Here is a 22,336-nt window from a genome sequence, read left to right as displayed (position 1 = left end):
CAGTTACGTTGTGATGTTTGATACACCCAAAGCACTCCTACGGTATCCGGGAGTTGCATAATCTCACGGTCGAAGGAAAAGACACTTGACATTAGAAAAGCTTTAGCATACGAACAATACGATCTAGTGCTATGCTTAGGATTGGGTCTTGTCCATCACATCATTCTCCCAGTGATGTGATCCCGTTATCAATGACATCTAATGCCCATGACCAGGAAACCATGATCATCTATTGACTAACAAGCTAGCCAACTAGAGGCTTGCTAGGGACACATTGTGATCTATTTATTCACACATGTATTACTGTTTCCTGTTAATACAATTATAGCATGAACAATAGGCGATTATCATGAACAAGGAAATATGATAATAACCATTTTATTATTGCCTCTAGGGCATATTTTCAATAGAATACTCTACCCTCGAAAACTAACGCGAATCCACGCGCTGGTGGGTCATTGCAAGACAATTTCTAATTGTTGAGCAATCGAGAATAGCATTTTTCTAGCCATTGTCAGGGATCTGCTAACAGTTCCCCGGATGGGATCTTGCGGAGACAGAAGCTTGCGGTGGCGGAAAAGTATTTTCGTGGATCTCTCGCGCAGTTTTGGATTTTTTCTGAATTTATAGGCGGAAGAGGTAGGGTAGACGAGCCACAGGGGGCCCAGAAACCTGCTAGGCGCGGCCCTCCCTGGCCGTGCCTAGGGGGCTTGTGGGGTCCCCCGGTGGCCTCTGCCTTGGTTCTCAAGTCCCGTGCGTATCTTCTATTCCGGAAACAAATATTTTCAGAAATTTTATTCCGTTTGGACACCGTTTAAAATCCTCCTATGAAAAGGGTCAAAAACACGTAAAAACAGAAACTCGCACTTGGCACAGAGTTAATAAGTTAGTCCCCAAAAAGATATAAAAGGCATACAAAACATCCAAAGTTTGATAAGATAATAGCATGGAACCATTAAAAAATATAGATACGTTGGAGATGTATCAATGCACTGCGTTCGTCCGATCTGGCGGATCGCGCGCATCCCCTCTACGCAGGCCGCCGTCGGCCCCTCTCCCCATGCAGGCGCCGCCGTCGCGTGCGTCCCCTTTGCGCAGGCCGCCGTCGCCCCCTCCCCCTGCGCAGGCGCCGCCGCATGCCCTCGTACCTTCGCTGGCGTCCCCTTTGCGCAGGCCGCTGTCGCCCCCCACCTGCACGCGCCGCCGCACGCCCTCATACCCTTCGCTGGCGCTGCTGCAAAACCACCATCGCGGTGCTCGGGCCGAGCCACGGGAGATGCCATGGCTGCCTCCTGTCATGGACGGATCTATGCGTATGCATCTATTTAAAAAAAAGCTACAAGCGGTGTGCAAAAAGCTTCAAACGACATGAAAAAAAAGCTTCAAGCGTTGGCATGGCGAGCTCCAACCATGATGAAAAAAATGCTACAACCATTATACAAATTTGCTACATCCGTAATTCTGTTTTGTTGCAAACCATTTTGTTCTTTGCTACAAGCGTTGGCATGACGAGTTGCAACCATGATGGGAAAATGCTACATCCGTAATTCTGTTTTGTTGCAACCGTATTGTTTTTTTTGCTACAACTGTTGACATGGACGAGTTGCAATCATGATGGAAAAAATGCTGCAACCATTATACAAATTTGCTACATCCGTCGTTCTGTTTTGTTGCAACCGTATTGTCTTTTACAAGGGTTGCAACCATGAGCGCACGCTGCTGCATCTACGGAGGTTAGAAACGTACGAAGACGACATAGGTGAGGGCGGCAACGACGGGATCTAATGACTCGGAGGCCAAATCTGACAGCTAGAGCTCGACCGGCCCAACAGTTGGGCCGGCGCGCCGGCGTAGAATGCTGCCCTTTTTTGGGGCTGTGTGAATCCTGGATCTTTCTATGACATCTTATTGGTGTTGAGACTGAGTGTAATTAAAATATTCACGATATTAATATATTATCCTTTTCATAATAATAATAATGACATTTTGCCACTAGATTGCAATCATATTATGATAAATTAAGGTTAAAGAAACATTAAAATTATTGAACGTGTATTAGGAAATGAAGCGAGTAGTACTACATAGTAATTAAATGATCGCCACCTACCCAAATCTGGCCGAAATCTTACTGAGGAAGGAAGGAAGGAAGGGAGGGAGGAGGTGTACGCTTTGTGAGGAGTCGCAGACGCTTGTCCTTCCAACCCCACCCGGCTCCCTCCTCCCAAATTCGAAAGCCCAGAAAATCCTCGTCGGCTCCTCTACTCCGCCTCCATCCGATGTCATCCCCACCGCCGTCGCTCCACACGGAGGAGGCGCCGCGTCCGCACGCCGCGCCCACGGCCGGCGCCAGCGCAGCGGGACACGTCGGAGGTGCCGATGCGAACCGAACAGCGTCCGGCGGCCGCGAGGTCCAGGCCACGATCTGCCCCGCCTGCATGGTGCCCTGGAGCAGCGACGGCCCGCATCGCATCTGGTGAGCGAGGGCCTCCACCCCCACGGCATTCTCGTTGCTACTTCTCTTCTTCTTTTTCGCCGGCATCCATGTCGACGGGTCTCCTTCGGGATTGGGGGCGCTATTAGCACAGTATATATCGTGTCTGTATTGGATTCGGATTTGGGGGCACGCGATGAGTTGGATTTGGGGCCATACACCGCCGCTAATTCGATACTGAAGAAGTTTGCATCCCATCTGTTTTTACGGTTCACTGTGCAGTGTTATTATTCTTATGGGGAACATTGCTCTGATGGTGGGGGTTTCCCTCTTTTATGTCTAGGCATATTATAGTTCCCATTATTCCATGTTAGATGCACCCACGCGCACACAAGTACGAACTATGGGACTAGTGAGAATTAGAGACCACTGATCATCTCCTATGTATCTACTACATGCATGCAGTTGCATTCCTTGTGGACATGTGTATGGCAGATCCTGTCTGGAGAATTTGCTCCATCGTTCTGGCGAGGAGAGTGCCAAGGTACCATGACTGATCATTATGCATATACTCAGTGAACATATTCAAATGAAGATACTATATACCTGCATCGAATTGCTCTACTTATACATGAGTTTTGTTCTTTGTAACCAGTGCCCTCAGTGTGGCAAAGGATTTGCGGAGAAGCTTATCATCAACCTCTATGCACCAGAAAACATGCTCGAGGGTTGCTGCAGTCCGGAGGTCCTGTTTCTTTCATCCATTGACCATTGTACATCTATATATAGATGTTCCGAGTTTATTTTTATAGCGGCACACTTCAGATGTAGGAAGGTGATTCATCTCCCTCTATATATAAAGTTGAAATCTAATGTGGTGATCGTGTATTATGCTTCTTTTTATGCTGATCCGTTGTACATATCTATAGATGTTGCTGAGGCTAAGATAGATCAATTTTTGAATTTGATAGTTTATGTATCGTCCGACTTAATTGGTAGTTTAATCCGTTTCAAAAATAAATAAATTGAAACAATGTGTATGAACTTTAAAAGTATGCGCTATTTGATATCTTGTTAATTATCGAGGATTAAATATCTAGAACACAATAAAATTTGTATCTGATTGGACAAAGTTCGGAAGTTGGGCATTAAATTGTGTGATTTTGACCTGAGTCCCGACAAATTTTTAATGCTATCAGTCACCTACTCGATATGGAAGGACATTCTGATACTCCCTCCTTTCCGGTTTATAGGACTCAAATCTGAAATCTCATCAACCAAGGTGAATTGTGAGTGGATGACACTAGTTTTAACTAGCCAATGAAACATTTCTTACATATTCAATTTTCAAGGCAATAAATGTAGCATCCTCCTTCTCATTGGACTTGCATGATGGATGTAAAAAACGATGCAAGCATAGCCACTCATCTCTTTTCTCTAAACTCTATGAATTAAATATGGCGTGGGACTCAAAGCACTTTAATTCAATTAGACTCAAAATGAGCCTAATATAATGAAAATCTAATTTTTTTGAGATGAGCCCTATAAACCGGAAAGGAGGGAGTAAATACGTACTCTGCTTTTTATGTACAACTTATTAATGGATAGATAATTTCCTTAACATTTTTTATGCGAACTGGGCCTGTCAATTAATTGCTCATATTTAATAGGTGGAGCACTGTAAAATATCTTAAAGCTCTCATGTTTTGCATCCCTGTTTTTGTGCGTCTCTATAACAATAGATACAATAGTTTTTCCTAACATCACTCTGATTAGTATACTTTCTTATTGAAACAAGTAAGGAAACAAACAAAAGTAGATCAGCATGAGGTACCAAATTTTTACGTTAATAACCTTGGCGGAAAAACACACATACGGATGCATGATAGCAGTCTTGAGTCTTCATAATCAAGGCAATTAAAAATAGTTTTCACTCATCCCGGCCCCTACGGCTTACAGAAGGAATATATAGGTAGCATGTATCTAACTTGATTCGAAGCAGAAACCTAATCCGTGATAGAGATGAATCGGGCCTACGTTGCTGTTCTCACACAGTCCTTGGTCTGTCACTTGGAATTAGGAATATATATATGAAAACTTTCGACCTAAACATCATTTATTTCTTATTTGGTACAAAATCAAGTTGGTGGAGTTGTGGATTTCATTTAAAATAAAAAATTAATCAATACTTCTATATAATATATATACAGTACCCTCTAAGCAAGGGTGGATTTCACGTCTTGCATCTGGACATAGTTATACAACTAAATTTGTTAGAGCAAATGCAAGTATTCGCTTCTATGCCTAGTGGGAAACTAGCTAGCATATCTTTCTTTACCCATATGGAAGAATTATGAATTCTCCGAATACATTACTTCATATATCACAGATAGTTACAACGTACAATAGAGCGCGTTAGGCACGAGGGGCAAACACAATGTGCACTAGGTAAGTGAATGGTGCTGTGGTGACCGTGGCGCCTGGTGCTTGTTAGTTTTAATCTTGTTACAGGTCATTAGTTCATTTCATGCATGCATATGTACTCCCTCCGTACCTAAATATAAGTCTTTTAAGGTATTTCACTGGGTGTCTACGTACGGAGCAAAATGAGTGAATCTATACTCTTAAGTATGTCTATATACATCCGTATGTAGTCTATTAGTGAAACCTCTAGAAAGACTTATATTTAGGAACGGAGGAAGTAGTTAGAGATTAATTAGTAGTCTGCATGGGCCACACACGGGATGTTTCTGTACGCGTGTGTGTACGTTTGAGTCATCCTATATATGCATAAGTATTAGCCAGAGACTTGCAGTCAGCGCGTGGGTTTGTTTACGCCACGATCAAGTCGTGGGATGGCACGATATAGGAGGATCGTGGAGTTTGTTACAGCCGAGTCGTCCGGCTGTTATCTCTGTAATTTCTCAGGTTGTTATGGGAGAAGGAATAAGAAGGGAAGAAAGCTAGAAAAGAGGCAAGCAGTTGTGCCTCGCAAAAACAGCCGGTGTCATTGTGTTCGTCTTGCTCCCTTGTTCATTCGTCTCCACCGTGTCCACGCGTGTAGCCTCGTGTAATTGTTCCAACAGTGCTGGCGCTGACTGTGCTGCCTTAGGAATCGGGCGAGCCGGGGTTGGTACTGTTTTAAAACACATATAGTTGCAGCACTTCTGTCCTTTTGTTTGCCTAAAATGACGTGTTGATCTATTCACCATTCTGTTTTTTTTTTTTTTTTTGGAAAAGGAGTTTTTTTTTTTCATATTGGATGCCTTCTAAACCCATCCTTATACTCATAGTTTTAAATAGCCCGCTATAGCCTCGCTATAGCCTTTTCAGGAGGGTGCCGCTAAATGGTATCATGTACAAATATGCTGCTATAGCCCGTTATAGCTGATTTAGAGGCTCGCCGCTATTTGCCGTAGCCCGCTATTTATATGTTAGAAACTATGACCGCTTAAGAATCCAATGTTATACTTCCTCCATATCGGTTTATAAAGCATGCACACCATTCTAGGTTGAGAATTTAACTAGCTAAATATGTATTATATTTGATGAAAAATATATGTTAGAAACTATGACCGCTTAAGAATCCAATGATATACTTTTGGTTACATATAACTCATATTTAGTTAGTCAAATCGATGACCTAGATCTACGCGAACACCCTATAAACTGAGATGCGTGGAGTGCCTGATATTGCTTTTGAATATTTCTCCCTCACAAGTTAGTGCTTGGTAGTAATGAAAAAGTAAATTACTTCATATTTTTGATTTGGTAACCAGACACTGAATAAGAGTGCTCTAAACATATAATCAACTGTAATATTTTCCACATGAATCAAGATTTTTTATGATAACTAGTATCATTGTTAGGAGGTTTCTTTAGTTTAAATATTGGTTATATCTCACAAATTCATCTTTTGCTCAATTTACCTGCCACTGCAGGAAATTCGAGCGTTCTACGAGCCTATATTTGCTGCAGTAATAAGGGTACATTCAGAGTATAATGTTGCTGAGGAACCATCCAGTGATTCTACATGTGATGAGATGCATCAACTGTTTACAGAACGGGTGGCTCAGATAGAGGGAACAGTGAATGAAAAAGTGACAATGGCTAAGGCTAACTTGATGTTAATGAAGGAGGGATTGAAGAAGATGGCTGAACAAGAAAAGATGGTGCCGAAGGATGTGATAGAGTTCCTGGAGCAGAACTGCCCTCGCCTGATGATTCCTGTGTCGTGCTTGTTCCCGTCATCGCCAACACCGGGTATGGGCGACGTGGAGATTGCAGATGTCGAAATAGTTGTCAGAGAGGGACCATATAACCCTGCTATGGAAGATGATGAACAGGGTGACATCGGCAACGACGTAAACCATACCACATTGGTTTCGGGTGAGGTAACCAATGGCTCATACAGACGAGAGGTTGAGGAAGTGGACAGCAAGTGCTTTGGTGACAGTAGCTACTCTGTGAACTATAATGTCGATGACTCCAACAAAGAAGCAAATGGGATGTTCCTGAGTATGAATATGGAGGCTGCAGCTGAAGGTGTTGAATGCGTCGAGACCAAGCCAGCAGCAGGGCCAACCTGCTCTATTTGTATGGAACCTTGGACCTCCACTGGAGAGCATCACATCTGGTGAGGAAGATGGTTTCAACTATCGGTTTATTTTTTCTTTGGGCACATACTAATGAACGGACCCTTGTCTTCCATGGAACCATGATCTTGTGCTCAAATTGAGCCCCATGTGGAAATAACTTCAGTGATGTCCTGCTTTGGTTATATCTTCCCCATGTTAGGATTGAAATCTGAACATCACAATATACGCAGTAGCCATGGTTTGTTGACCATCAGAGTAACTAGTCCTACTGGTGGATGTACTTTGATTTTTTTTAGTAATGCACCAACTTTTATATTCCATAACTTTTTCGATATGTTTTTTAATCGAAAAGAACACCGCTTTTGTTCTAAGTAATAGTTCAGGTTTAATTTTATGACATGTTACCTGTAGCCGTTGGATTAGTAAGAATGTTTCTTTCTCACCATCAACTAGACAATTGTCTAGTTGATGGTGAGAAAGAAACATTCTTACTAATCTAGTGGCTACAGATAACCTATCATAGTTGATGGTGAGAAAGAAAGATTCTTACTAATCTAGCGGCCACAGATAACCTATCATAAAATTAAACATTAATCTCTTTGCTCTAGTTGCAATTTTGGCTTAATCTCTTTCCTCTAGTTGAATTATTGCAGATCATGAATTCATTATCCACGTGACATTATTGAGTTAGGTGATCTCAGTGTATGTAGTTTAGGAAGGTTTGGGTTGAGATTCTGAGGATGTGGCAGGTGGCAGCAGGCAACCACTTAGTGTAGGCGGCAAGCTGCCGCTTGTAGAGCTTTGTTGGACTTTTCATGGTGCTTGTTGTATTTTGTGTCTTGGTGATAAGATCAGCCATTTTTTCTTCTATTATTCTTGGTGATAGATTTTATATATGTACACATAAATGCGGCTGCTCTAGATCATCTCCTATCTCCCACATGCAGTTGCATTCCTTGCGGACATGTCTACGGCTGGTCGTGCCTCATAAGGTGGGTCAAGTACCAGCTTTCTGGGAATGAGAGTGTAAAGGTAACATGCATTATTCAATATATATGTCATATTAGCTGATGTTCACTAATCAAATCACGGGCACATGAAATGTGCACACGAAATTGCTAATCTTATGCACGCATATTTATCTTTCTAATCAGTGCCCTCAATGCGGGGAAGGATTTGAAGACAGGCCTATCGACCTCCATGCGCCATTTTGTCAGGTTCCGATTCTTTTTTCTTCTGTACTCTCATAGGGTGTTGCATTATGGACCATTGCTTTATTTGGCATCTATTATGCGTGCATAAGATTGCCTCTAAACAATAGTTGTCTCTACCACCAGTCCGGATCAGCTCCGATTGCCTCTAAACCATTAACTGCTGGCCCACAGACTTGTGCTATGTCGGTTGTTGCACATGACTTTGCCATGTTGACACTACTTGTATCAATCCATGTCTTAAAGAAAACATGACCTGTTAGTTATAACATGTATACAGCAATATAAATGTGATCAAACTGTATGTTCAATCAACAATAGCTTTTAGTTGGTAAAGTATTCAGATTGTTTTTTTCAATACTGGATGTCTTACAGCAAAAGTTATATTTTGTAAACATATCTTTTACACTAGACATTAATAGTGAGGATAAAATTATGTCAATGATACTAATCTCCTATGCAATTTTCACTATGCCTTTGCATTTCAGCTGTTTATGAAAATGCGTTTTCCTTTTGGCACTGATATATCTTTTAGGCCATTGCTTTAGAGAAGTACACACGAGAAAGATGACCCAACTATTTTCATGTTTTCTGCATACTTATATCCAATTTGGAGCATTCTTCCTTGCCGCCAGCGCAGTCGATCTCCACCTTTGTCTAGTTTCCCGCTCAATTTTTCTTTCAGAAAGCTTTGGGACAACACCATTAATGTAGACCCTTTTGTAAATTTTGCCTTTTTGTTATGAACCCCACCACCTAAGCGCCCCCGAGCAAGAAGCTCTGTTTTGTTCGCCCCACTAACAGAGAAATAGATCCAGATAAGAAAAAGCCTCCGCTCTCCCAGCTTCGTCCGCATCTAACGACACGGAGGAACCCTAGCAGCCGCCACCTGAGAATTTGCCGACAAAGTCATGGTAGCGGTGGGGAAAGTGTCTGCAGCTCGCGTGTTCTGTCTCGTGGTCTTCGAGGAGAGGCGAATGGTGGCGGTGTTCCTCGCGGCGGTGTGTGTCGCAGGGCGGTGGCAGTCCTGGCTGGTGATGCACTCATACGTGGAGGCATCATCGACCTTGCCTGGATGGTACGTGATGGGCGGCCATGGCGACTCGATCTTGTTCTTCCAGATCTTGACGCTGGCACTCGGAGCGGCCTGTGGTTCCTATCTAGCGCTGCGTGGGCAGGATGGGTGCATGGTGCCTATGATGCTTCGGTGCAGCACGGGTGGAGCTAGGGTAGCTTGTGATCTGAGCCATATCTGGTCGTGTCCTTGGAGGTGGACGACGACGTCTTGACGCGTGTGCGGGCAGATCTGTGGCGTCCGGATCAGGTGCAACAGGTGACATCGGTCTGCGGACGTATATTGTGGTGACAATGTGATGTTTTCATCCGGCGTGCTCAGGTAGGTTGCCTCGGCATTATGGCATGCAGGATGTTGGCAGTGGTCCCAACGTCACAGCGATCTGTCGTGTACTTTTCGAGGGAACGACGAACTAGGCTGGAGACATACGTAGCAATAGTTAACAAGCAGGCTAGCACCCTGGTGGATGGATCTTTCAAGTCTAGCTAGCTATCGGCTGTAACATCATACGCCGAGTTGGCCAACAGGCTCGTATCGAGCCTGGATGATTTTATTGCTTTGATCTTGGTGGTGTTACAACGTAGGCTACAACAGTATATAAAGAAGCAATCTAGCCTATCATACAATACGACTCGGTGACTGATTCCAGTCTGTACCGGACACAGACTCATGGTTAATTCCAACAATCACCCCCTAAACACGATGTCCTCACTTCACAGCTTGAACACCGATCCTTCTCCGCATCTCTGTAAACTTCTGTCGTCCCAAAGATTTGGTCAGGATATCTGCAAGCTGGTCGTCGGTGCAAACATAGTTGACTTCAATCTTGCCTTCTTCCACGCACTGTCGTATGTAGTGATACCTTATATCTATGTGCTTGGTCCTGTCATGATGCACTGGATTCTTACACAGGACAATCGCATACTTGTTGTCAACATTGAGCACCACTCTTTCTGGTTCTTTATCTGTGAGGTCACCGAGTAGCCTTTCTAGCCACACACCTTGACCCGCTGCGGTTGCAGTTGCTATATACTCTGCTTCGCAGGACGATAATGCGACCACCTTCTGCTTTTGTGATAGCCAAGTTACTATGCTCCTTCCCAAGAAATATGCCAGACCCGAGGTACTTTTACGGTCATCCACATCTCCTGCCAGGTCGCTATCACTGTAGCCAAGTAGCTCCACCATCTCCTTCTTTTTCTCTCTCAAATAGACACAACCGAAGTTTGTTGTCCCTTTGATGTACCTGAGTATATGTTTGACAGCCGCTCAATGTTCAGTCGTGGGTGCTTCCATGAAGCGACTCACTATGCCAACGGAATAGGCCAAGTCCGGTCGTGTATTCACAAGATACCTTAGGCTTCCGACCACACTTCTATAATCCGTTGCATCAACCGCAGGGGCTTCACTCCTTTTGCTAAGTTTAAGCCGAGGCTCCATTGGAGCATAAGTTGGTTTGCAATCCTTCATGCTACAACTTTGAAGTATCTTCTTTGCATATGCCTCTTGACATAGTGTGATCCCATTCGGCTTTTGTTGTACCTCGATCCCGAGGTAGTATGTCAAGAAACCTAGATCACTCATCTTGAATAGCTCCTTCATTTGTAGCTTGAATCTTGCAATCTCCTCTTCGTCTGCTCCAGTTATCAAGAGATCATCAACATAGATGCCCATTAAGAGACGATCCTTGCCTTTACCTCGCTTGTACATAGCATGTTCGAGTAGACTTTTCTCAAAACCAAGAGAAATTAATGTACGGTGAAGCTTGATGTTCCATGCCCGAGGAGCTTGATGTAGCCCGTACAATGCCTTGTGTAGCTTCAACACCTTGTGTTCTTCTCCTTCTTTGATGTACCCCGGTGGTTGCTTCACGTATACTTCTTCTTCCAACTCCCCGTTCAAAAACGCGGATTTTACATCCATGTGATGTAGCCTCCAAGATTCTTGAACCGCGAGAGCTATAACTAGCCTCACCGATTCCATCCTTGTGACTGGAGCGAACACTTCCTCGAAGTCCACACCTTGCTCTTGCACGAATCCTTTAGCTACGAGCCGAGCTTTATGCTTGACCAAGTTTCCTTCGGCATCCTTCTTGACTTTGTACACCCACTTGAGCCCTATGGATTTGTGACCGTTGGGAAGATCAGCGAGCTCCCATACTTTGTTGTCTCGTATTGATCCCAACTCTTCATCCATAGCACGACGCCAACACTCTTCAGTATTTGCTTCTTCAAATTTTGTAGGTTCCTCGACGCTAAGCAAACATTGTCGTCCTCTTCTTATAACTTTGACAGGATTAATAGTACGAAGTGCTTCCTCCGGATATAAATCCACCACTGGTCGAAGACGAACTGGTGTCGGCGGACGTTCCCTTGTCTCCTGTTCTGTCGAAGACGAGGAATTTTCATCTTGTGGAGTTGCCAAACTCCTGTTTTCTGGCGATCCAGGTTCTCCAGAATTAGTTGCACGTACGCGTGAACCTTCAAGTCCACGTGGACGGCGGCGTCTTGGCGCGTGTGCGGGCAGGTGTGTGGCGTCAGGATCAGGTGTGTGGCGTCAGGATCAGTGCAACGGGTGATATCGGTCTGCGGACGTATGTTGTGGTGACAAGGTGATGTTTTCATCCGGCGTGCTCAGGTAGGTTGCCTCGACATTATGGCATGCAGGATCCCTTGGGAGACGCGAGGTCTCCTGGTGGCACTATGTTGTCGTATGGATCGGTGCCGATAGCCATGAGTTGCTCGACATCGTCCGTCGAGAGTAATTGGGGAGCGCCTTCCACGATCCACCGGGATTGGGTGGAGCAGCAAACGTTGATGCTTCCTATCGTGGAGGCATGTATGTCGACTTGGTTGCTGATGCATGGCAAGGAGTGAAAGGAGGAAACTTTTGCTCTTCATACCGTGGTTGGTGTCCTGGGATGTGGACGGTTGGTAGAGCCTCAAGTCTTGAATGTCGGGTCGGCTTCCCTGGGTGGTTGCTCGCATGTTTCTCTCTCCGGCGGACATCCTGGCAGTGGCTATGCCTCAAGGTGTAGTGACGTCCAGATATCGATCTAGAGGTTTGTGCTTGTCGTCGGTGTCCTGGGTGCCTTGTGATGGCGACACTTTGTGCCATTTCCACTCGTGAGGGCGTTTTCTTGGAGCTTAGGTTGTCTAGGACGTATCATGTCTTTCTATCTGGCCTTCCTGTGTTAGTTCTTAGCAATGTAGTCGCGTGCGTCTGTGTTGTGTTGTCCGGTTATCTCAGGATTTGCTTTGTATGAGGGCCTCCTTTGTTACCTTGTATCCTTCGGCCATGTACTTTGGTTTGTGCTTTATATATCGGTTGACGCTAGGCGCCGGTCGATCTGCCGAATTTCGGCCGGTCGCCGCACGACCATTTGATTTGAGTGTCGCCCCCCTGCTGCAACCATTGGATTTACCTTGATCATCTCCTTCATCGTGGTTGGGTCGACCGTGTTCATCGCCTTTCTCCTCGGCAGTGCCAGCGTTGTGCTGCTCCTGGCCTGCCGCCGCCAGTTGCAGCTCGCGGTCGCCGCTGTTGCCGTTTGAAGCTTGTCACAGGAGTCCATCACAACACAAATTGTTGCATTGATGTAGCGCCTACCGCCGGCTGTTGCAGCAATTGTGTGTGCTACTCCATCCTCCCGCCGTCGTCGTCGAAGCACCATCCATCGATGGTCCCAGCTGGGCATCACTGGTTGAAGCTCGCCGTGCGTGCCACCACCAGCTTACGATCACCCCATTTGATGGTTCTAGCAAAAAGAAATGTTCGTTCCAGCAAAAAAACACAGCTGGTCACAGCAAGAACCACTGCCGGTCACAACAAAAACGACCATCCCAGGATCCCATCATCCCATTTGCTGGTTCCAGCAGAACAAAACATTGATTCCAGCAAAACGAATCAACAATTTCAGCAAAAAACACCGCCGTCACAGCACAAACTAGCACCGGTCCGAGCTAAGCACCTCATCAGTTCCAGCAAAAACATTACGGCCACCGGCAGCAAAAAAACACCACTGGTTCCAGCATCACGCCGTCGTCACACTTTTCGATGGCTGGTTGCAACTTTTTCAACGGCCTGTTGAAGCATAAAAAATAAGTGATGGCTTCCGTTGTAACACACATGCCGATGATTTGCTGGACGCTGCTTCGGTTCGAGCATCAGCGGTGACGGCGCACCGGGGGGTGCAGCACCTGGTTATAGCTTCTTTTTGTGCTGGCTGTAGCTCCTCGTGTTGATCTCTTTCAGCCGGACGGCACACATGGCCATGGTGGACTTCATGAGGGCACGTCCGTGCAGCAGCTCTAGGGAAGGGGCAGCCGGGGGAAGGAGGCGGAGTGGCAATGAAAAAAAGGATCAGGAAGGGGCGGTTTCAATGTCGAAATGTGTGGCCAGGGAGAAAAGTGTTAGGTATAATCTTGAGTTTGTAGTCACCAGTGCATGTACAAGTTGTGTTAGGACGTGTAGTCCATAGTCTTGGGCTAAGTACGTGTCTAGTTTAGATAGTTCTAAGAGTCCTGAGTCATGTATGGGTACTAGTCCTTGTACGAACAGGTTAGTAGGTGTCCGAGGTTAGTTTGGCTAGTTAGAGTCCGTGTAGGACTTGTGTCATGTTGGTCAAGGCTGCGTGCATATATATACACGTGAGGTCCTGTGGATTTTGTAACACCGATGCGAGAAAATTGAAAATAAAGAGGAAAAATTTAGGGCATGGCAAGGGCCTTTGGCTACAAAGTTTTTGTGTGCCTGTTCTTCGTACTGTGATGTGATCGATCCGTGGGCAGAGTTCCAACAATTGGTATCTAGAGCAAGGTCGAGGTGAAGTTGCGCTTGCCTCAGGGAGGCAACCCGACTAGTGCCTCGGGGCGGGCGATATGGTCGTTATGTGGTGCAACCGCGAGGAGGAACGGGCAATAGTCGTTTGTGGAGCGACGGATGTGGAGGTCTAGGAGATCATCGTTCGGCGAAGCGACAATGAGAGATGGCGGGCTGTCGTCGAGAAGGTGGTGGAAAAAGATCGTTGGCGGGAGCGGTGGTGCCGAGGTGCGGTGCCAAGAAGCCCTCAAGGTCATCATCCAAGGGAGTTGGAGTCAAATAGCCATGCGAGTTCGCACGTTCGGTTGAGTTGTCCGAGGGAGTTAAGCAGTCCGCGGGTTAGTACCGTCTATCGATCCTCGTGGTCGTCATGTCCAATTGCTCGTCTCTGTGAGGAGGTGTTGAAGATGAAGCTCAGGTCGTCTATGTGTCTCGACGGGAGGATCAACTTCAAGTATGTGGGGACGGTAAACAAGTGAAGGTGAATCTCTTCAATGAGGCCATGTCTCTACATGAGGCTGTAGTGCATGGTGTAATGCACGGGGTAGTATGATCAACAAGGAGCCGGCATGTATCTCGCTAGGGTGGATGGTGTAGTCCACCGGATGGTGTATTCCACATGTTACTAGCGAGGCTGGGTAGTCCAAGACATATTTGAGGTGATCCGTAAATTTGCAAGTTGAAATTGGGGAGAAATTGTTGCGATCAATGAAGTCTATCAATTTGACTTGTCGACATGAAGTAGATCATCAAAGAGCCAAGATCGGAGAAGCACGGAAGATAAGGTCAAGATTAGGGAGAGATTGTCAGGTATAATCTTGAGTTTGTAGTCACTAGTGCATTAGAAGTTGTGCTAGGACGTGTAGTCCATGGTCTTGGGCTAAGTTTTTTTTTAGAGAAGGAGGTTAAACCCCCGGCCTCTGCATCAATCGATGCATGCAGCCATCTTATTAATTATTCCACAAAGGTCTAACAAGAATATACATCAATCCACCCAAAGCCACCACTCACACCTACAAACTCGATAATGTGGAGTGCTCTCACTCCACATATCTAAGACCGGTGTTGTTTCCAATCCATCCACATAACTTATCGGGAACAACAGCCGGTGCAGCACACCTAAAACGCACACCTCACGCACACGTTTTACCAGCCGCCATCATCCTCGAACCACTGACCCATCTTCAGGAAAGAGATCCGCATCATCCTTGTCAGTCCAATCATCCATCGACGCCACCACGGCGCCCAACGGCGCCACCGCCCTGCGCTCATCCGTCCAGATGCGAAGACTCCGGGAGAACTGTCGTGCGTAGCACCTGCCAACCAGACATGACTCAGTGTAGCACCTGTCGGCCAGGCATGACTTGACAGCTCCACCAAAATTCTGTGCAAGACGAAGCCGCTCCACCTCCTGCCTTAGTATGCCAGCGCTGCTCCACAAACGATGCTCCCAAGAGAGAAACGGCACCGCAGTACCGCCATCGTCCGATTTGGAAGACCAGATCCTAGGGTTTCCCCCAAAGCAGTGCCCACCACCAGCAACCGTTCAGGACCCACACAGTGCCCACCACCACTCAGCCCTCAAGGCGACGCCTTCAGGAAGGTCACGACGTCAAGGACGCTGCCGCCGCCCACCGGAGTTAGGGCTTTCACCCGAGAGGCAAGGAAGGGGAGCAGAGGAGCAGATGTATACCGACGTCTCCAAAAAGAATAACGGCGCCCTTGAGCGTCGTCGTCGGCGCGGCCGGCCTAGGCCAACCAAGGGGTTTCCCCCAATCCGAATCTCCTCCACCGGCTTCACCCGCAGGAAGGGCCCCGGCAACCACGCCGGCACCGCCAAGAATCCGCAGGAGAGAGGCCCACAAATCAGGTTCTGGGGGCGCATCTGGCGGTGCGGGCAGCGGCCGACGCAGGGGAACAACACACCTCCACAACGACACTTCCAAGAAAGATAGCGGCAACCGCGGGCGTCGCCGTCGCGACTCTGATGAAGACCGGAGCAAGGATTTCTCCCGAAGCTACGCTGGATATCCACCGCCACCGACCGCTGAGCATGGCCGCCACACACCATCACGACCCCCAGCCAAGGCCACCGCACCGCGCGCCCTGGACACTGCTCGTGCCCAGCCGACCAGCGCAGCCGCACCCGGCTGCCTCTCCCTACCACCAGGGCCGAGTGCCCCGCCAGATCCGGCCATGGAGCCCCGGATCCGCCCTCTACCGCCGCCGACTGGCGAGATCACATCGGATCCCACAACCGCCGATGCGGGGCGCCGCTGTCAGAGCCCGAGGGCCGACGCGAGGGGCCCCGCCGCCGCCGCCATCCCCGCGGCGCGCGCGGCTTCGCCGGCGTCCCCTCCGGCAGCGGCGAAGTGGGAGGGGGGGAGAGGGGGTCCGGTGGCGGCGCGGTGCGTGTCTCCAGATTGGTGCGTATCGCCAAGATGAGCGCTTGACTCTGGAGCCGAGCCTCTGGTGCCGATCCGAAGGAGTTCCTGCGGCCGTGCCGCCGCGTCAGGTAAATGAAATGCAAGATAATGGCCAAGATGAGATTGAGATGTTAGTGGCAAAGATGCATGTAGTTTCAAAGGAGTAATGGTATTTTGATAATTAGACAAAAGCAGTGCCATAAGCAGAATTGCAGGAGCGACTAGCCGCATTGACATAAAATTTTCATTTATTTTTCTAGATATTAAGCCCATTATGTTTCAATTCGTAGTGATGGAAACTATCATTGTGGGGACTTCTTCTGTTATGTTGCATCCCCATTCTGAAACCACTCAACCTACCTATGTCCTGTAAACTGCCTCATCTTCGATCCATTGCTGATGGAACATAAAGAATTCAATTGCTATGCTCAGTTGAAATGTGTCAGATAGGTTCTTTTTGCTGGATATGTTGATAATATCTCACAAGTTCTTCTTTTGCCTAAATTAACTTGCATGTGCAGGAAGTACATGCGTATTATGAATCTAAGTTTGCTGAGATTGGGGCATCGATAGAAGACTGTACGGTGTATGCAAAAATGACTTCTCACTTAGAAGAGCTAAGTGTAGACACGGATCTTCGGGATGCAGAACTGCGTGCACTACTTGACTGTCATTTTACTGAGATGGAAAGATTGATGACTGCACATGTGGCATTGGCTAACGTTAGGTTGATGTCGATGAAGGAGCAGATGAAGAAGATGGCTGAAGAAGACAAGGCGACAACGGAGGATTTGGTTGGATTCATGGAACTGTATTGCCATCAACTCTTTCCTACGCTACCCAGCCTACCCCCATGCCCCTTCTGATGAAATCTGGTGAATGATTTGTCCTGTGCCACTCGGTGAACTGCTTACCATACTCTACAACATATTAATCTCCGAGGACTCTGGTTTGACCTCATCTTTTGTCTAGTAAATGGTAGCTAGCTAGTTAGCTGGAGCAAACACTAATGGTGTTTCAAACTATTAGAAATATGTGGCACTTCTTACTTATTTTTGTAGGAACACTCTTGTTAGACAGGACTTTGGTTAACATGGTTCCACACACACCCTTATAAATAGTAAATTAAAAACAAATGCACGAAAAATATGATTTTTTTGGTAACATATGCGACTGGTGTACTCGTGTATGAAGTTTCACCAAGAAGAGAATTTCGCGCTATCCAGGGCAATAATGACAAAATAAAACAGTATTAAAAAACATTGTTTCATGAATAGTATGGTCCCAATTGTATTTGTTTTGTTCTGATTGTACTTTCTTCACTAAGAGTACCACGGGTGTCATTTCTTTGTGAAAATTCAAATGTGAGTAGAATGGTCAACCAAATTTGAACTCCCCAAAACTAAGATCTTTTGGAATTTTTTATTGTTGTTTTGAATCTACTCATGTGGGTGCGCATGGAACAATGTTTGTTTGTGTACTATCGCGCTGTTCCATTTCCCCCCCTATTTTTCAGGTACTTATTTTTGGGCATCTCGAGCGCTGACCCCCAAAATAAAGACAATATCCATCCCGGGCGCGTCTGTATGTGTCCGTGGACAGTGATACGGAAGCCGGCCATCCAACCTTCTGTATCCGCATACATTTCAAACGGGGTTCAAACAAACCTAGTGATCTTCATGCAAATCGGTTAACTTCAGGCTTCTACCGGTTTGCATGGTTCATCCCCACATGTTCCGCCAGATCATTTAGAAATTGTTGATGTGCTTCTCTGTCACAAATTTCCTGATACATTTTGATTTATTTTTTCTAAATTCAATTGGTTCTCATTGCGGGAGCTCGATAAGCTCTCTAACATAGTCATAGTTCACAGGGTGTGCTTAGCAAATGCTCATCCTACATGATCATGATGTGCATCTGACAGAAACATGCCATGACTACCCATAATGCACGATGAAGCTTAATCAGATAAAAGTCATTCGGTGAACTTATGGTGTCACCTTCTCCAGGATAGCAACCTTTGCAGATTGCAGTGGATGGTGTCTTCTGGTCAACATCAACAACTTTCCGTCCGCTTCTTCATTGAGCTCATGAGTTTCAACAAGGTTGCTTCAATAGTGTAGAGTTCCGGAGGCAGGAACGAGCTATGCTAATGGTGCACCATCCGTTAATGTAGATGCAAGACCACAACAAACCAAACATTATGCAACAAAATAAATTGCAACGAAAAAGAAAACACGAATCTCAAATCGACCCCAATTAATCTCCTGCGGTTTCTTATCACTCGTTATTCTGCAAAGACACAAGGCCTATATAGAAGCTAAACCATGCTGCTTTGATCCGCGGCACTAATGAATCGATCATCACATGCAGTTGATCATGCAACATTGAGCGCCGGATCTTGGTGGAGGCGCTTCTTGGGCGCTACGGCCTCGATAGCCTCGCCGAGCGGCCACTTGGCTTCCATGAAGTACTCCCCGTGCTTCACCTTCTCCACCAGCGTGATCTCCCTCGACCGCGCCAGCCCGAACCCGTAGGCGAGCAGCGTGTACTGGTACACCAGGTCCATGCACACGTACGGCGTGTCGCGCACCCCGGGATACGCCGCCTTGGCCTCCTCCAGGCTCAGCGGGCACATCTTCTTGGCCGCCGCCCTGAACGCCGCCGGGCTGGACCTGGCGCTCGGGGTGCCCTTCTTCACCCAGCCGACCTGGGAGGCCATGGCGTAGAAGGAGGAGGCCGCGTACAGCGTGGCCTGCCCGGCGCCGCCGCCGCCGCCCCACACGCCGCCGAAGGTGCAGTTCTTGGCCTCGCACGGCGCGTCTATCTTCAGTGCCCTGGCCACCTCCTTCCTGCACTTCCTGTACACGGCGCCTTCCGGCGACGCCGACGCGTCGTAGGCCTCGCCGTTGTAGGTGTAGTTGCCGGTGGATCCGCGCAGCATGCACGAGCTGAACGGCCCGGACTTGGCCTTGAGGATCTCCACGCGAGCAGCCATGCTGCCGTAGTACAGGTAACTGCAAAATCAATAAAAAGTTGAATATGAAAAATAGTGGTACTCCTTCAAATCAGCTATATAGCCACACTAAAGTGAAGCTAAATCGGCCTATAGGTGCAGTTGTACACGGCTCCAGTATAACTTTGATTAATAAATGAACAGATTAGCAAAAAGTTGCTCCTGTTTCATGTGTCTACCTAATTTACTTTTTATATATGATGAGATGTTAAGACTAGTATGATTGATTAAGCATTTTGTCAAAACATTCATCGGTGAGGAGAGATAAGACTTGTGATTATCCCTGGTGTGCGTATCCCTGCTGCCTCCCTCCCCCTCCCAACCCTAGCCGCCCCACTCCCTCCCCCTCCCTTCCTCGCCGCCGCGTGAGGAAGCCGCCGGGCAAGCCCGGGGCGCCAAAGATCGTGGCGGTGGGGCCTTGGCTGCCCTGCGTCTGCGTGGGGAACTCCGGATCTGGAGCGGCGACACTATCAATAAAGTTTTAAATAGTGGTACTCTTTCAAGTCAACTATGGCGACACTAAAGTGAAGCTAAATCAGCCTTTAGCGTGCACCTTTTATATATGATGAAACTATGGCGACACTAAAGTTTTAAATAGTGGTACTCCTTCAAATCAACACGGCCCCGCTATAACTTTGATTAATAAATGAAATATTAGCAAAAAATGCTCGTGTTTCATGTGTCTACCTAATTTACTTTTTATATATGATGAGATATTAAGAGTATGATCGATTAAGTATTTTGTCAAAACATTTATCGGTGAGGTGAGACAGATGATGGACCTGTGGACGTAGACGTTGTAGTCTTTTCCCTTCAAGTACTCCTTGGTGATGTAAGGATCCATGCCATGAGGTGCCGCCGGGGCGTTTGCGGCGGCGTTTGGAGAGACGGCGTACGCCATTTGGACGGAGCCGCCTCCAAGATCGATCACGCCTACCGTCTTCGAGTAGTCTCCTCCCAATCTATCCAACAGATAGTTCAGAGCAACCTGCATACATATATCGAGACAGAAAAATATAACAAAATTTTCCTTTGAACACAGAAACACAAACATACGTAGATTCTTAATTTGTTATAAAACCATTGTACATTTTTTTTTTGAGAAGGAGGAAACGAGCCCCCGGTCTCTGCATCAATCGATGCATGCAGCCATATTATTAAAAATCCAAAGTAACAAAATAGTTCGAGATAAGCCTGAAGGCTGAAAACATTGTACATGCATATACATACCCACATGTAAGAGCCTTCTTGAGATCCCTCGAGAACATTGATCCACTTTGGGTTGTACTGGAATTTAGTCTTGGTGTGGACAATATCCCTGACCTGCAATATCGTACCAAAAATGATTGACCAAAACGAACATGTAATTATTATTTGGATTACTATATTTATTATGTATGTACTATGTATATCACTAATTAACACTAGAAAACATTACCTGGTATAGCCTTTTGAGAATTGTCTCGCTAAATGAATTTGCGTATAAAGCACCGTAAAAAAAATTGTGTATAAAGTATCGCTAATAGCACGATATAACAAGCTTATAGTGTATTGTAAGGCCGGCACTATTTTTTCCTTGTTAAGGAACGTCTTACATTACAGGACGGAGGGAGTAGCAAAAGTGACAATTACCGCTTCAAGGATCTGCTCCGATTGCTTATCTCCGATAAGTCTCAGCCCAGCAGTGGCCTGCTTAATATCATGGTCAGTGTATAAACTACCATATGGAGTAAATAAATAAGAATTTTCGTTTTTCAAAGATTAAATTTCATTTTCAATCAAACTTAGGTATATATTACCCCTAGTTTAAGCGGAGTTCTGTTCATTTGCCACCAAGGCACGATGCTCTTTGCCTTGTCGAGCAGTGGTATCATGGACTTAGCAGCTTCCAGTGGCCGCCCAGAGTATGAGCTCAGCCCGGGGGACACCTGCAGCAAGTACCAATAAAATTAACATTGGCATCGATGATATATACCGGCTCCATGCATGCGCATGTGTAGCGACATATGCAGTTCATAGTGAAATCTTAAAAGGACTTATATTTAGTTGGCATATCATTGCCCGATGATCAGTGGAGGGAGTAAATATGAAATGTTTGTGTGAGTTTTGCATGTGTATGTATATATATATACCTTGGCGAACACCTCGATCTGGTCACCGATCTGAAGGAGATCCATCCTGTTGTCGAACTTGAAGACGTGCACGCGCGTGCCCGTGCTGCCGGCGTCGAAGATGACAGCGTACTTGCCCACCCCCGGCAGCTGCACATCCGCATCCGCTGGCTCAGCCTCCTCCATTATACTGCCCTTGCGGCCGAACCCCATGCCGGCAAAGGCCACAGACGATAATGCGAGGAGGGAGAGGAGGAGGAGGAGCGGCGGCGCGCCGACGACGCGTGCCATTGGACAGAGAGAGCTAACCAGCTGCTGGCCACTGGTGAGGACTCACTCACTGCTGAGTCCAGTTGTAAGTGAGAATGGGATTTAAAGAGCCCGAGAGGGGATTGATGTTTTCGATCAGCACCCTACTTATTCTCGTCTGCGCAATCTTGTCCCTGGTAGTATCTGTTCTCTTTTTCTCGCTTTCTAAATATAACTTTTTATAAAGATTTTAACATGAACTACATATAAAATAAAATAAATGAATCTACATACAGAGCAAAAATGAATGAATCTCGCTCATGTTATTTTTTGTTGTTTGATTAGTGTCTTCTGTCTGCTGGACAGACATGCAATAACGTTTCCATAACATCAAACGA

General features: G+C 46.4%; 2 protein-coding genes across 2 annotated transcripts; one reads left to right on the top strand and one right to left on the bottom strand.

Moving 5' to 3' along the window:
- The first annotated feature begins 2,184 nt into the window (after nt 1-2,184).
- On the top strand, nt 2,185-17,610 carry LOC123447614. The gene is made up of 7 exons (XM_045124222.1): nt 2,185-2,473; nt 2,897-2,975; nt 3,087-3,176; nt 6,373-7,067; nt 7,977-8,061; nt 8,184-8,246; nt 17,084-17,610. The coding sequence occupies exons 1-7, from the start codon at nt 2,277-2,279 to the stop codon at nt 17,426-17,428; spliced, it is 1,554 nt and encodes a 517-aa protein (XP_044980157.1). The 5' UTR covers nt 2,185-2,276; the 3' UTR covers nt 17,429-17,610.
- A 1,185-nt stretch (nt 17,611-18,795) lies between these two features.
- LOC123447613 (probable apyrase 3) lies at nt 18,796-22,029 on the bottom strand. Its single transcript, XM_045124221.1, has 6 exons — nt 21,711-22,029; nt 21,378-21,506; nt 21,211-21,267; nt 20,809-20,901; nt 20,361-20,566; nt 18,796-19,579 (listed from the first exon to the last, which is right to left on the bottom strand). Exons 1-6 carry the CDS (start codon nt 21,978-21,980, stop codon nt 18,940-18,942), a joined length of 1,395 nt encoding a protein of 464 aa, XP_044980156.1. The 5' UTR covers nt 21,981-22,029; the 3' UTR covers nt 18,796-18,939.
- Nucleotides 22,030-22,336: the final 307 nt, after the last annotated feature.

Source organism: Hordeum vulgare, chromosome 4H (genome assembly GCF_904849725.1).
Source record: "Hordeum vulgare subsp. vulgare chromosome 4H, MorexV3_pseudomolecules_assembly, whole genome shotgun sequence".
Taxonomy (NCBI): domain Eukaryota; kingdom Viridiplantae; phylum Streptophyta; class Magnoliopsida; order Poales; family Poaceae; genus Hordeum; species Hordeum vulgare.
This window is presented reverse-complemented; position numbering and strand designations above follow the sequence as displayed.

Bases quoted from the DNA above. Each gene is read 5' to 3' on its own strand.
- LOC123447614 (XM_045124222.1), top strand. From the start codon at position 2,277: ATGTCATCCCCACCGCCGTCGCTCCACACGGAGGAGGCGCCGCGTCCG. The intron at 2,976-3,086 runs GTACCATGACTG...CTTTGTAACCAG, and splicing joins CTGGCGAGGAGAGTGCCAAG to TGCCCTCAGTGTGGCAAAGG. The intron at 8,062-8,183 runs GTAACATGCATT...CTTTCTAATCAG, and splicing joins CTGGGAATGAGAGTGTAAAG to TGCCCTCAATGCGGGGAAGG.
- LOC123447613 (XM_045124221.1), bottom strand. From the start codon at position 21,980: ATGGCACGCGTCGTCGGCGCGCCGCCGCTCCTCCTCCTCCTCTCCCTC. The intron at 21,507-21,710 runs GTATATATATAT...TACTTGCTGCAG, and splicing joins AGATCGAGGTGTTCGCCAAG to GTGTCCCCCGGGCTGAGCTC. The intron at 19,580-20,360 runs GTCCATCATCTG...TTGATTTTGCAG, and splicing joins TACAACGTCTACGTCCACAG to TTACCTGTACTACGGCAGCA.